The following is a 14,009-nucleotide window of genomic DNA, read 5'->3' as shown; positions in this document are numbered from 1 at the left end:
TGGCACTTTCCATTTTCCTTATTTAATCAGTAAGATTTGCAGTCAGTGGTGAGCTATAAGGGGCTCAAGCGAGCCCTTTGTTAAATTTTTCTCAAATTTGCAAGCCCCTTGTTCATCATCTTTACTTTATTTTTTCAAAAAAAATTTTTTTTTTTGAAACACATTAAGTGACAAACTCATATGGTAGCCTAACAAAAATTAGTCTATTTGGCAGTGTATAGATTATTTGGAATTATTGTTTCAACTCCTCTATAACGAATGCACCCAAGTTTGAAAATAAAATAAGGGCATGCACTATCTTTACCCTTCTCCCTTCTGGTAGCCAATCGTATGGTAAAACCAGTAGCCAATCAAATGTTTTATAAAAGATTATAAAAGTTTTCATTCTTATTATATTTTGATAATTAAAAAATGTTTTTCTTATGTAAGATAAATTAACACAGTTGACTGTGTGCAAATATTTCATGTTTAGATCATGAAATATTTGTTTAAAAATTTAGAGGTTGATTGCCCTCTCATACTTTTTGATTGGAATTTGTACACAAGCTGTATTAATAAGTTTTTGTGTGAAATACGGCTGTTTTTTTCTTTCTTTTTTTTTTTTTTTTCTCCTCGATGACGCGAGCCCTTTGTTAAAATTTCTATAGCTCACCACTGCTTGCAGTGCTTAAACATTCTAAGCACTGCAAGGCTTAGTGACTAAATCCTACTAAATGTCTTAAAAACAATGATTCTGACACATTTCAGTGAGGTGACAACAGTTTCGTCAACTTTAATCCAAAACACAGCACTATCTTATTTCATGCAAGTAATAACATCATACCTTGCTTTGGCAATACAGTTGGCTCTCCTTACAGCATGCTCAGAGGAACTACAGGAATGGTTTGTTATAGCGAAAATTTGATACAGTGAATTTCTTTCATTATAAATTATGAATGTAATGAAGTTTAGAACAAAAAGAATACCAAGTTTTTTTGGAGAAGCTATGGATGCGATTTGTTTATGCCAGGAGAGGTTAAATGTGAAAGTCAGTCCAAGAAAAGAAATGAACTGATCTTGGTAGTGAATAGAGTGTTATCGAGAGAGAGATGATCTTTCTTCTGGGAAATAAAGCAGGACTGCATATTAGTAGCATCAAAATTTATTAAATTATCTTCATCCTGCTTGAGAAATACTCAAAGACTGGTGTTTCAGGCAATGCCATAGAAGACCATTTTGTAAATGAAGCAGAGGAATGGAGTGTACTGTCATCAGCAAAGCTTATGAATAGGATTAGCCATTAGTGAGGGAGAAAGAAGATCATGATGTACAGGAGAAAGAGTAGTGAAAACACAGAGCCCTAGGTACTCCACCATTGATGCAAAAACTAAATGGAAGGGAACTATCTACCATTACACTAAATTAATGACCAGAGACAATCCACTCACAAAAGGGCAGGAGGATCACTTGTGTTAGATTCTGAATATATAGAGATTGGAGTAATTATTATTTGCTTCAGAATCCAACATGATCTTCCATCACAAAGCCTAGACTTGTAAATATTATTTAATGTAAACAACTTATTTTACAATTTAATATTCATATAACTACTTTAATTTTGTCTAATATCTAATTATTTAATCAAAGATATATGTATTAATAATGAAAAGACTATTTAAATATTATTAAGTTTATTTTATTTATTGCAATATTAATATAAGAATTTGTATTTGATATTTTAACTGCGCATTAATTGAAATATAAATATTCTTTATTTGTTCCTGTTTGTGAAAGTTTAGCATTATGCAATACCTCAATTTTATTATATTTTGTTTGGTTGTCATGGAAACGTAAGTGAACGAGCACGTTTTTGGAACAGAACGTGGAGAGAAAGCTGAAGGTTTACTAAAAAGGAATTAGTTAAAGAGATCACGAGAAGAATTTAGGCGGAAAAACTGATATAAAAAGCGAGGAACGCTGGAAAAGAGAGAGAGCATTAGAGATTTATTAGAGAGGGATTGGCATTAGGTTGGAATCGGGGCATTCGAAAATCACAGTGCGATAATAGCGAGCCGGCAAGTCACTCAAGCAGCTAAATAAAGTCTACTAGTCGAGAAGCGGTTAGCTTATAAGTTTCGGAATAACAAATAAAGCTACGGAAGATAGCTAAGCGATACGGATAGACTAGCGATTACTTGAGTTGAGATTTAATTTCAGGGCCGACCTTTCAAGGACACACGGAAACTTGAAGCATAGCACGAAGTAACTAGAGAATAATTAGAGGCAACAGTTGTGTTTAATGATAGCGGTGTCAAGAATTATAGTACCTAAAGGATTAAATTGAATGCCGAAGGAATGAACAACTGTGCATATAAAACCTCAAGTTAAGGAATTATTGTATGTTGCTTTATTTCATGACTGATCAGTAGTACTTTATGCAACAACGTTTGTTTGTGTGTGTAGTGACCGACGATTAATTCAGTTATTGCTTAGAAGATTTATTTTAATGAGTGCCGTATACTGTTTAAGTGTTTACAGTTATACAAAGTGTTTGTGTGTAAGTTGATGAAGAAAAAAGATTATCAGTAAGATTATTCCAATCTTTAATAATTCTATACAGAGAAGTGTGCGAGTTTCATCCTAGAAATTCCCTATACTAACAGTAACTGTTGCGGAGAATTAACTGAAGTGTAAAATTAAAAGTGTTTGTTTGTAAAGAGGTGTTACTGAAATTTTTATTGAATTTAAAACTTAAAGAACTATGAGATACTGATGTGAATGATCATTAAGAAACTTTATTAAATAGCTAAAAGGAACTGTGAGAAGACTGTATTACAGATAACAGAATTACCATTGTCTGAGTTTGCATGACTTTATTATCAGAAAGGCTGAAGTGTTTATAATAACTTATTTAGTATTTTGATCTTAAGTGTATAATTTGTGATTTTAAAATTAAATGTTTGTTTTTGTTTATCTAAAGTTGTATTTTGCCTGAATCTCTTTTACTGCACCATTCATAAAATATCCGAACCAAAGCGGGTGAATTAAGTTAGTTAAATATACTCGGCCAGTATATATAATATTAACACCTAAAAGGAGAGATAGTTGTGAGTTGGTTTATCTTCAATTCTTGAACTAATTCAGATATAAAGTGGCGCAGTCTTTAAATATAAATTTTCTTTATATTTGAATTAGAAATCAACTAGCAACCTTCTATTTTGTTTAAGAACTTCATAGTAAATAACAAGTCGGATCCAAGGTATAAATTAAGACGAAGTAGGAATCCAACACTTGCAAAGACAAACTTGATCAAATGCTTTGGAAATATCAAGAATGATCGCACGAGGTTCAAATCTTTCTGGGGCTTACATCCAAAGATGGGCAAGGTTAGTAAGGTCTACTGTAGAATGAGAACGATAGAATCAATATTGGTGATAGTTAAGTAAGTGATGTATTTCTAGGTATGGAGAAAATGGTTGTGATGACCATCTCCATAACATTCAAGAGTATTTAGGTGAGGGTAATGGGATGGCAACTCAATGAATGTCACACCTCCCAGTTTAGAAACAGGCTGGATAATAAAGGTGATACGACATGGGTGATAATTCAGGGACATCAGTCAATCAAGCCTACTGAATATTTTGTTAACATCCCCCTGAAGAAAGATCAATGGAGCAGAATATTTGGAGGAGATATGCATTGGTTATCAAAACAAGATTCAGAGGAGAAGATACCAAGCATTCTATCTTATCCTTAGGAGATATTATTACTGTTCAATCAGGATGGAAGAGTTGAAAACATAGCAGAGCAAAGATCTGTCCAACAGCCTTGGTAAGAGGCAAGAAAATTCAAATACTATTGGAGCAAGTGACTTTTTTTTTTTCTTCCAATTGTCATAGGATGTAGTGTCTTCAGCTTGAGTCATTGAGTGTATGCTGCATTTTTAGCTTGGACTACTTTGGTATATTTGATGGAAAACCTTGGATAAGCTTTGGGATTTTGAGTGGACTTTGTAACAAAGGCATTGATCCCAGCAAGGCTAATTTCAATTATTAGATCAGAGTAAGTGCTTAGGTGCAAGGAAGGTTATCTGAGTATTAGGGAAATCATAATTAAACTGTATTGTGATCAACTTATGAAATTAGGGATAAATAATCGAAAAGGTCAGTACAGGATCATCAGATGAGTGGGATGAGTGGTAAAGCCAGCAAGATGAGGAAAGGAAATCTTGAACTAAAGTAGATCACATAAAGGAGATTGCAGGGATATAAGACTACACAAAAGCACAATGACAAATTAATGTTATATATCCATCTTTTGATCTTTCTCCAAAAACTTTTACCATTAACAAGCTTTTTGGGAATAAGGACATCTTCAATGGGACTAATTTTAGAGTATTCCTGATGATTTAAAAACTGCAGTGATGCAGTTGGAGGTACCTTAAGGGTCAAAGTCAAATAACTGGGAGGAGACCTCCACATGGCCTTAGGAATGTTGAGAACCAACTGAGGCTTCTGACCCAATGTTCAATCCTCACCTTCATATTGGAAGTTTATTTTGCACTTGGTTAGACCATAACAAATTTAGTTTAATCCTTTATCCAAATGTAAGCAAACAAAGTTTGCACCTGAAAATATCTTCAGGACTGAGGCAACTCGTATTAAAGGTGAACCAAGCTCTCATCACTCCTTGTCTCAGTATCTCCCATAATGCAAAGCACATCTCCTTACAGACATGTATAATGCTATGCATTAAGGGAAGGGCCACTACCCAGACCGGTTTTGACCTTTATTGAGGTCTCGTCAGTGGGAGCCAGACCCAGAAGTGGTGATACTAAGGCAGAAGCAATGGAGAGGTAATATTTACCTATACGAGTTGCCAACTGGTGTACCACCTTATTATTAAATTACTCTGGATTTAGAGAAAGATGTTGGAACGTTTATTTTGCACTTGGTTTGCACTTGATCCAGAGTAATTTAATAATAAGGTGGTACACATTTTGGCAACTCGCATAGGTAAATATGACCTCTCCATTGCTTCTGCCTTAGTATCACCACTTCTGGGTCTGGCTCCCACTGACGAGATCTCGATAAAGGTCGAAACCGGTCTGGGTAGTGGCCCTTCTCTTAATGCATAGTATTATACATGTCCGCAAGGAGATGTGTTTTTGCATTATGGGAGATACTGAGACAAGGAGTGATGAGAGCTTGGTCCAACTTTACTATGAGTTGCCTCAGTCCTAAACTACTTCAGGCACAAACTTTGTTTGCTTACACTTGGATAAAGGATTAAACTAAATTCATTATAATCACCTTCACATGGTTCACCCTGTTAGTAGGTATCTACTGGGTGGATACTGAACTAACAAGGATGGGTTGGCAATTTAGAACTTAGTCGACCAAACTGTACTCTCTATTGGTTTAAACAATAAATGCATATGATGGTACAACATGATCAGATTTTATGCCAGCTGGGACCTCACCCAATTACACAAGGTCCCAGAGGTTTTCATCAGGGAACCAGTGAAAAGTCAGCTACTGGAAAAAGATCCAACTCTACATCTAGAAGAAGTAGAATAAATCCAGCATCAGAAGAACTGAAGACAGGAACCATCAATATCTTCTTCTTTTCAGTCATTTTCTGTCCACTTCTGGATGAAAGCCTCCTCCAGTTCCTTCCACATGTCTGTTCTTGGTGATGGTTGACCATTTTTCTCCCAACAAAAGTTGACAATTCATCACTCCCTTCTTTTAGGATGTCCTCGCCCTTGTTTCCCTTCTTTTGAAATCAAGTTCGTTAGTATGGTGATCCATCACTCATCTCTTCTGGAAAGATATCTGGCCCATTTCCATTTTAGCCACTTGCAGTGAAGAATGATGTCAGTGATATGAGTCTGGCTTCTTATCTTCTTTCACTTCTTATCTTTTAATGTGATGCCTAGCATCAACCTCCCCATTTTTCTCTGAGTTGTTGCTAGTTCATTTGTCACTTGGTTAGAGTATAATAAATTTAGTTTAATCCTTTATCCAAGTGTGAGCAAACAAAGTTTGCACCTGAAGGTATCTTCAGGTGCAAACTTTGTTTGCTCACACTTGGATAAAGGATTAAACTAAATTTATTATACATGTGATAACTGGAAGTATACACTGGTTAAATGTCTTCCTTTTTAAACAGAGTGGGACATCATTGTTTTGAAAAATGAAAGATAGAGAAGAGAAAAACAGGTGAGATCTCACTAAATAATAAGTATAGGATGTAATATTCAGATAATAATGATCAAAGAAAGGAAGGAGTAGCAATAACATTGAACACTAAACATGAAGATAAACGTCTTGATTGGAAGACAGTCTCAGGTAGTGATGTGAACATACTTAAAAATAGGTAAATGGACAATGAAAGTTATTTGTGCCTCTGTTCCCACATAGGATTTCTCTTAAGGAAGAAGTGGAAGAATTTTTCGAGTAATTAGAACAGGCAGTTCACATAAAGAAAATAGAAAATGTGGTCTGAATCCCACAAAACATACAGGAAAGTTTTGGGAAAATTTGGAGAAAGGGTAAAGCTAATAATAATGATAAGTAATTGCTAGATTTCTGCTCAGGATATGGATTAGTCATTATTAACCCTCTCATGCATAAGGGATATGAGGACACATATTTTCTGTCATAATAATTATTCATTCATAATTTAGTGCTACTGTATGCATGTAGTCCTCGTCTGGTGAGACCAAGGTGTTCTTAGAAACTACACCAGATGGAAAGAGTTTCAAGAAAGTTACAGGAATACCAATCTCTCTGAAGAGCATGGTGGTATCAAGGAGGAAGTGAAAAGCTGCTGTTTTGTTGAATTGAATTTGCCGATTTTATGAGTCTTCTGGAAAGGTTAGTATGGTTTTATATATTGTTATACCTTGTAGATGAAGTGTGAATATTTAATTTGTTCATGTTTATTACCATATTCATAAAACAAACTTGAAAACAACCTGTCCTCACATGAGGACAACACGTTTGTAAGGTAATCTATGTGGCAAATAGTTTGAGGTTAGAAAGTTCTTGTACAATATTTTTATAATTTTATTTATTTTATTTTTGCAAACATAAATGATTAGTAATTGTGTTAATTGGCACTATCATCATCTCTTTTACAGATGGATAACCAAAAGCCAGGTGCATCAGGCATAAAAAAGGCCTATTACCACAAGAGACCTATAGAAGAGGAGATTGAAAAACTGTTGGAGAAATCTGAAGATGGTTTGGAGCTGAGTGATTTTGATGATGATCCTACGTACCAGCAGCCACAAAATGATCCTACAAAGAGTGACAGTTCAAGTGAAGACAGTGATGTTCAGTGTCCTTCCCCTGTTGGACAGAATCACAACGTTCAAAGTCTAGCTAGTTTGCAAAATACAGCTGTTGCTGGTCATATGCCATTGCAGAGACAACCAGTGTGGTTTAGTGAGAAAGATAATCCCTTTGCTGGTACTGAACCACAGTTCAGAGGAAAACATGAAGTAAATATTCACAGAGAGAGCCCTGTAGATTATTTTTCACAGCTGTTTCCAGATGAATTGATGGATGAAATTGTGAAACAAACTAATCTGTATGCATACTGTAAAGGCAAAGATAATTTGCTGGAAGCAAAGAGAAGACTGTTCTTGATTTACATAGCCCTACTGCAATTTGAATTGTTCTACTTTTTTGTATGTACTAAGAAATCCAAATTTTGATCATTCATGCAGTGTTTCAGCAAAATATAAATTGTTTATAATCTGTTTTGTCATACTTGTAATGTCTTTCAATGAAAATAAATTCCTTAGTCAAAGTCATTTCCATAGAAATATGTCTGTAGTCTGTTGGCGTTAGTGCATGATGTCCTCAGATGAGGACATCATTTTTTACACATACAGGACATAAATTTAGCAAAATTAATGAATTCATGGTAATACTGTAAGATCGAATGGTCCTGTATCATGCCATTATAATTTTTTATAAATAAATATAAAAATTCATGCATAAGAGGGTTAACACCATCTTCCAACATAAAGATGTACACAAGTTCACATGGAGAGAACACACAAGAAATAATAAAAGTCTTATTGACTATGTCATTGTTGATAGTGATCTTTATGCTGGTTCAAGATACAAGAGTGTAAAGAGGATCTGAAATTAGAAGTGACCATTACTTAGTGCTAAGCACAATAAAAATGGATATAACATTGAAAAGAATGTAAGAAAGTTTTAAAAAAGAATTAAAGTTGAGCAGCTTTTACAGGTAAACTGTAAGCTCAAATATACAAACATTATTGAAGAAAATTTGAAGAAATTTGAAAATAAGAACCAAACCTTGTAGCAAACTGAAGAAGACATTGATTCAGTTAAGGAGGTATGTTGTGAAGTTGTTTGCAAGGATAGAAAAACAGGAACCGTCATGGAGGTCACAGGAAGTTAAGCAGTTCTGGAAAAGAGGAAAGCACACCAAACGTTCCTAGCAAATAAGCTGGCAGACCTTAGAAGAATAAGAGAAAAAAATGTAAGAGAGCTAAGCTATTTGTACAAGTTAGAAATGAGAAGACTTCAGTAACAATATAAACAATAAATATCAGGAAGGGACAAAATGTTCTAGAAGCTATTGAAAAAGTTCAGAAATGGAGGAAAGAGTACTGTAAAAGGAATCAAAGATAAGAGTGACATGAAAACTGAAGAGAAGGATATCCTAGATGTCTGGAGTAATTACTTTGAAATACTTAAATGAAACAAGCAGTGACAGAACATACTAGAACATTTTGAAGAGGAATGCAACAGGAGATCGATGACATTCAATCAGAAATGCTTTAAGTATGGAGGTATAAAAGTTTTGCAGTTGCTATGCTGCATAATTCAGATGGCCTAGTCAGAAGGTCAAATTGAAGATGACTGGAATAGAGATCTCAAATACAGGAATAGAGAACCTTTATCTATACATAGTTCTCATGTATAGAAAAAGGGAATAAAGCTATATGTGAAAATTACAAAGGAATCTCTCTACTATATGTTTCAGGTAAGATTTATGCAAACATACCTTGAAAAGAGATAGAGAAAGATTATGGAAGAGAAACTTGGAGAAGAACAAGCTAGGTTCAAGCGAAACAGAGGTTCTCAAGATCAGAGTTTCACTTTAAGACAATTAAGAAATAGTCGGAATATGACAAGGATATATGCTTAAGTTTTGTAGATCTGGAAAAGACATATGACAGCGTGACCAGAGAAAAGCTTTTCAAAACACTACAATTATGTGCTGTGAATGGAACATTATACAAAGCAATACACAGTCTATATTTAAGTTGTCAGTTAGCAGTTAGAAAAAGGAAAATACAGGAAGATGCGTTGATGTATAAATAAGGATAAGACATGCTCATTATCTCCAATCTTATTCATCATCTATATGAATCACATTATGCAAGAAGGTGGCATTACACCTAATATTGGATATGTCAAACTAAGCTCTTTGCTTTATGTAGATGATGCTGTACTACTAAACAAATCTAGTGCAAGTATCCAGTATTCTCTAACTAAATTATAACTAATGACAGCTGTAATGAATTTGGCATGAAAATCAGTAATAAAAATACCAAAACTATGAAAATAGGCAGAAAGTTTGAAGAATCAACTGCATTCTGAATGGAGAGCCTATAGAACACGTAAAATATTTCAGCTTAGGCACAATTTTTAGTGAAGATGACAAGTGGAAATAGACAATGGAATAAACAGAGTTGATATGGTAAGGAACCAGCTAAATAAATTTACATGGAATAAGAGAGAAATTAGCCAAACTACGAAAATAGCAATATACAAAACAGTGCTCAAACCAGTTTTGAGTTGTGGATCAGAGAGTTGGGTTACAAATAAAGCACTTAATTAAACATTAGAGACTGCAGATGTGAGAGTTTTGAGAAAAATTAAGGAAGTGATCAGCTAGCATCAATGGCAGATCATATTAAAAATGAAGATATTAGAAAGCAACTTGACATTGTTAGTATTCAAGAATGTGTGAGCAGGGTTAATCTAAGGTGTTATATGGCTACTTAAATAGAATGGATGAGGAAAAGTCAGCAAAAAAGGTGTTTTATGTAGAGATGAAGGAAAAAGGCAGAGGACAATCAAGATCTAGGCAGATTGATGCCTCTGAAGACCAAACTGTTTTGAATGACAATATCAGGGTACTGACAAGTAAGAAACTAATTTTGAAGAAAATTGTTTATAGAGTATTAATAATAATGTAAACTTAACTGTGCTGTCATAGTATGAACACCCACTGAGTGTACATTTAAAAAAAAAAAAATTTTTTTTAAGTTGGGCCCATATACGAGAGGTTGGCTAGTCAACCTATAGTACGTTAGTACCATATATGGGTAGTGGGTTGGGAAAGGAGAAACTTGTTTACATTTGATTTTTAGCCTGTATGTTGTATTCCTTGGGAAATATGTCAGGGGGAAGACTATTCCATAGTACTGCAGTAGCAGGGATGAAGGAGGAGGAGGAAAAGAAACTTGTTATGTGGGTTTAAAGGTGTACTGTGAAAGGATGTTGGGTGGCAGCTATATGTGTTCCAATGGGCTTAGTACAGAATGGGGGAATTATTGATGCTGTTTCCAATGAACATTTCCTATGAAAATATTTATAGAATATACAAATCGCAGAGACCAAGCATCTATGTGAAAGTGAGGGGGAGTGAGTTGGTGAGAGATGGGTCATTTATCAGTCTAATTGCTCTCCTCTGTATTGAGTCAAAGCATTTTAAGGGAACTTTTAGGAGATCCACTCCAAATGTGAGACCAGTATTTGATAGCTGGATGGATTTGTGATTTGTATAATGTTAACAGCTGTTTAGAGGTTAAGTAGCGTCTTGAGGGAAAGAGAAAACCTAGTTTTTTGGAAGCTGAGGATGCAACGGCTGTGATGTGTTTATGCCAGGAGAGGCTTGATGTCTTGATAATTCTGAGAAGAGAAATCTCATCTTGTCTGGGAATTTGAGTGTTATCAAAAACAATGCTGGGGGAAAATAGTTCTTTTTTGTGAGGAATAAGACAGAACTGGGTTTTACTAGCGTTGAAGTTGACAAGGTTATCGGAGCCCCATTAGAGCATGGCTTGGAGGTCGGAATTAAGGATAGTGGTGATTGATGTTCTGTGGGTTGAAGTGAGTTGTGTAGAGTAGGGTTTGTCAAATGAGAGGGAGGAGTGTAATGTGCTGTCGTCTGCAAAACTGTGTATTGGGTTAGAGGTCAACTGAAGTAGAACATTGATATATAGAAGGAAGAGGGTCGGTGAGAGAACTGACCCTTGTGGGACCCCAGCATTAGTTAGATGGTGAGAGGATAGGGAGCCATCTACTATCACACATAGTGTTCATCCTGACAGTAAGCTGGCAATCCATCTGCAGAAGTCCCGAGACAGTCCAAATGATGGGAGTTTGTTTTGTAAGCCTTTGTGCCAGACCTGGTCAAAGGCCGTAGAGATATCAAGTGCAACTACTTGGGATTCGCCGAATTTCACCGTGGCATTTTTCCAGCGATGGGTGATGTATGAGAGTAGATCTCCTGTTGATCAGCTTTGACAGAATCCGTACTGGTGGTCGTTTAATAGCTGGGTACCACCAAGGTAGAGTAGGAGTTGAGAGTTGATGGTTTTCTCCAACACTTTAGATAGAACTGAAGTGAGTGAGATAGGGCGGTAGTGAGATGGCAGTGATTTGTCACCCTTTTTAGGAATCGTTTGAATATAGGCCAGTTTCCAGGCTTTGGGATATATACCAGTGGAGTAAGAGAGTATGTACAGACGGCATAAGATAGGAGTCAGTTCTGGTGCACACACCTTCAGGACAATTGGAAAAATGCCATCAGGGCCAGGAGACTTTTTTGTGTCTAATTCAGACAACAGGTTTATGATATCTTTTTGGCAAAAGGATACAGGGGGCATTGTATGTTGGGTAGTTGGAATGACTGGAGGGCATTTGCCATTGTCAGTTATGTGTGCATTGTAGGCAAAGTGTGAAGCCAGGAGGTTAGATTTTTCTGTGGGTGATGTTGCAATTGAGCCATCTGGGTATGATAGAGGTGGGTATAGTGTAGAGCAAAAGTTACGACCAATTGCCTTGGCAAGAGACCAAAAGGTGTGGCTGCATTTGGACAGGCTGCAAGCTTTCTGCTTTTTTGCCCGTTCAAATTCTGTTTTAGAAGCATTGATAATTTTCTTGCCGCCATCTTTACTTCACACCCATAGCGGTTTCACGTGGCTGTTTTTTAATTGTAAAAAATAGCCGATTTAATGGACTATGGGTACTTATGAGTTGTGCTGAAGTAATTGGCTCCTTAGTACCCTCTGTTAGTTTTTCATTTACTGCTTATTTTGCATATAAACACTTGCAATTATGATGAAATGTGGGAGCACAAGTTTAACGTAACTTATTCACAGGCGCCACCTATCTCGAGATGAGTATAAGGAAATTCACAATTGAAATTGATGATGAGTATTGCAGTTATTAAATCATCAGGAATATTTAGAAAACTCTTTTTCTAAATACAAACGTGTTTCAACTGGGAAAATATGCTTTTTGTGCTTCAGAGACAGTAGGACCACAAAGGAACATTGCTATATAAAGAAAATATCATCAAGAAAATATGGCCTATCTGGAGGGAAAGAGAACATCAAACATAGGCTCTTGTTTACCACAAAATAAGTTTTTGTCCTATGGCATAAATAAATTGGTCTATGCTCTAGTACCTAACTGGATTTGAAAATTTTCAAAAGAATGGGAATTTACTTGGATAAAGACACTTAAAAAAGTATCTTCCTCCAATCTGAAATTATTAGTATTGAAAGATGAAGGATTTGAAAGTCTCCTAAACAGAATGAAAAGCCTAGAAACTATTCAGACGTACACAAAAGGTTAAATATTCCAGAAACCCTACTCTAGAGCCTAAATGTGGAACATTTTCAGCCCACTGTAGGCCAATAAGTGTTGTAATGGTCTCACAGCAGTTGATGAAAATCTACTCTCACCTAAAGACATTCAAATATAACAATATTCACAGTGGATTTCGAACACAAATATTGGGTGGAGAGAGAGAGAGAGAGAGAAGCTATCCACTTAGCTAACTAGGCTGGCAATTGATTATTAATCACCATAAGATGTAGCTGAAGATTTGTTTCATTCATTCTCACCAATAATTCTTTTCTGAAAACTTCTGTGCAGTGAGCGATGAGCATGATGAATGTTGTAAGTCACATATGTTAAGTCTAGGATCGACTATACTTGAATAACACTTAGCAAAGCTTTAGCATAAATTTATAAACAAAAACCCCTTGACATGCTGGAAAAAAAGAAAAGAAAAGAAAAAAAAAGAGCTTCATTTTTAATTTTTTGTGGCAATAAAATACATAGAAATGTGTTTTTATTTTAGTTACAGCATCCTTGTTGACCAATATTCTTTCCAGACCTCCGACTTTGCTGCACTTTATTTCACCTCTATTTCAGGTTCACAACTCTGCATCACTGCTCATATTCCAGAATACCATTTTGCATAACATTTTGCTCCACAACAGATTCATCATTCATTGAACTTCTGTTCATGCATCACCTATGCAGTCCTATACATTTTTATCATACAAACAGAGATAATACAAGAAATATCAAATTTAGTATACATTACAGGATTTAGAGATTACAAAAATATCAAATTCCGCCAACTTACTTTGCATGTCAAGAGCAAAATACATAAAGTCCATACACTGCTGAGGCGTACAACACGATATAACATTTGATATGTTGCTATAATATTAAAGTTTTCTTTTTCTTCTTTATGGCTTACATTATCTTCTCTTTTCAATACCATGACAAGTGTAGTGGTAATCAAAAACACTATGCCCCAAAATGAAAGAAATCCTAAAAGATAATTTTAACCAAATGAAGCACATTTTTATTGCAAATAAATGATATTATAAATATTGAATAGAATTTTTACTGCTTGTGTCATTTACACCTGAAAGATTAACT

General features: G+C 35.3%; 1 protein-coding gene across 3 annotated transcripts in view; it reads right to left on the bottom strand.

Moving 5' to 3' along the window:
- The window catches only part of LOC150096521 (acetyl-coenzyme A transporter 1), a 232,696-nt gene that overhangs the window by 147,405 nt on the left and 71,282 nt on the right, over positions 1 to 14,009 (bottom strand). For all 3 annotated transcript variants that reach the window (XR_016549809.1, XM_090408204.1, XM_090408203.1), the window contains exon 4: positions 13,708 to 13,898. Coding sequence is in view for 2 of the 3 variants with exons in the window: in XM_090408204.1 (XP_090264330.1) it covers positions 13,708 to 13,898 (191 nt within the window). In the remaining variant the exon portion in view is untranslated. The remainder of the gene's footprint in view (positions 1 to 13,707; positions 13,899 to 14,009) is intronic.

This window comes from Typopeltis vanoorti, chromosome 18 (genome assembly GCF_054136105.1).
Source record: "Typopeltis vanoorti isolate ZY-2024b chromosome 18, IOZ_Tvanoo_1.0, whole genome shotgun sequence".
Taxonomy (NCBI): Eukaryota; Metazoa; Arthropoda; class Arachnida; order Uropygi; family Thelyphonidae; genus Typopeltis; species Typopeltis vanoorti.
This window is presented reverse-complemented; position numbering and strand designations above follow the sequence as displayed.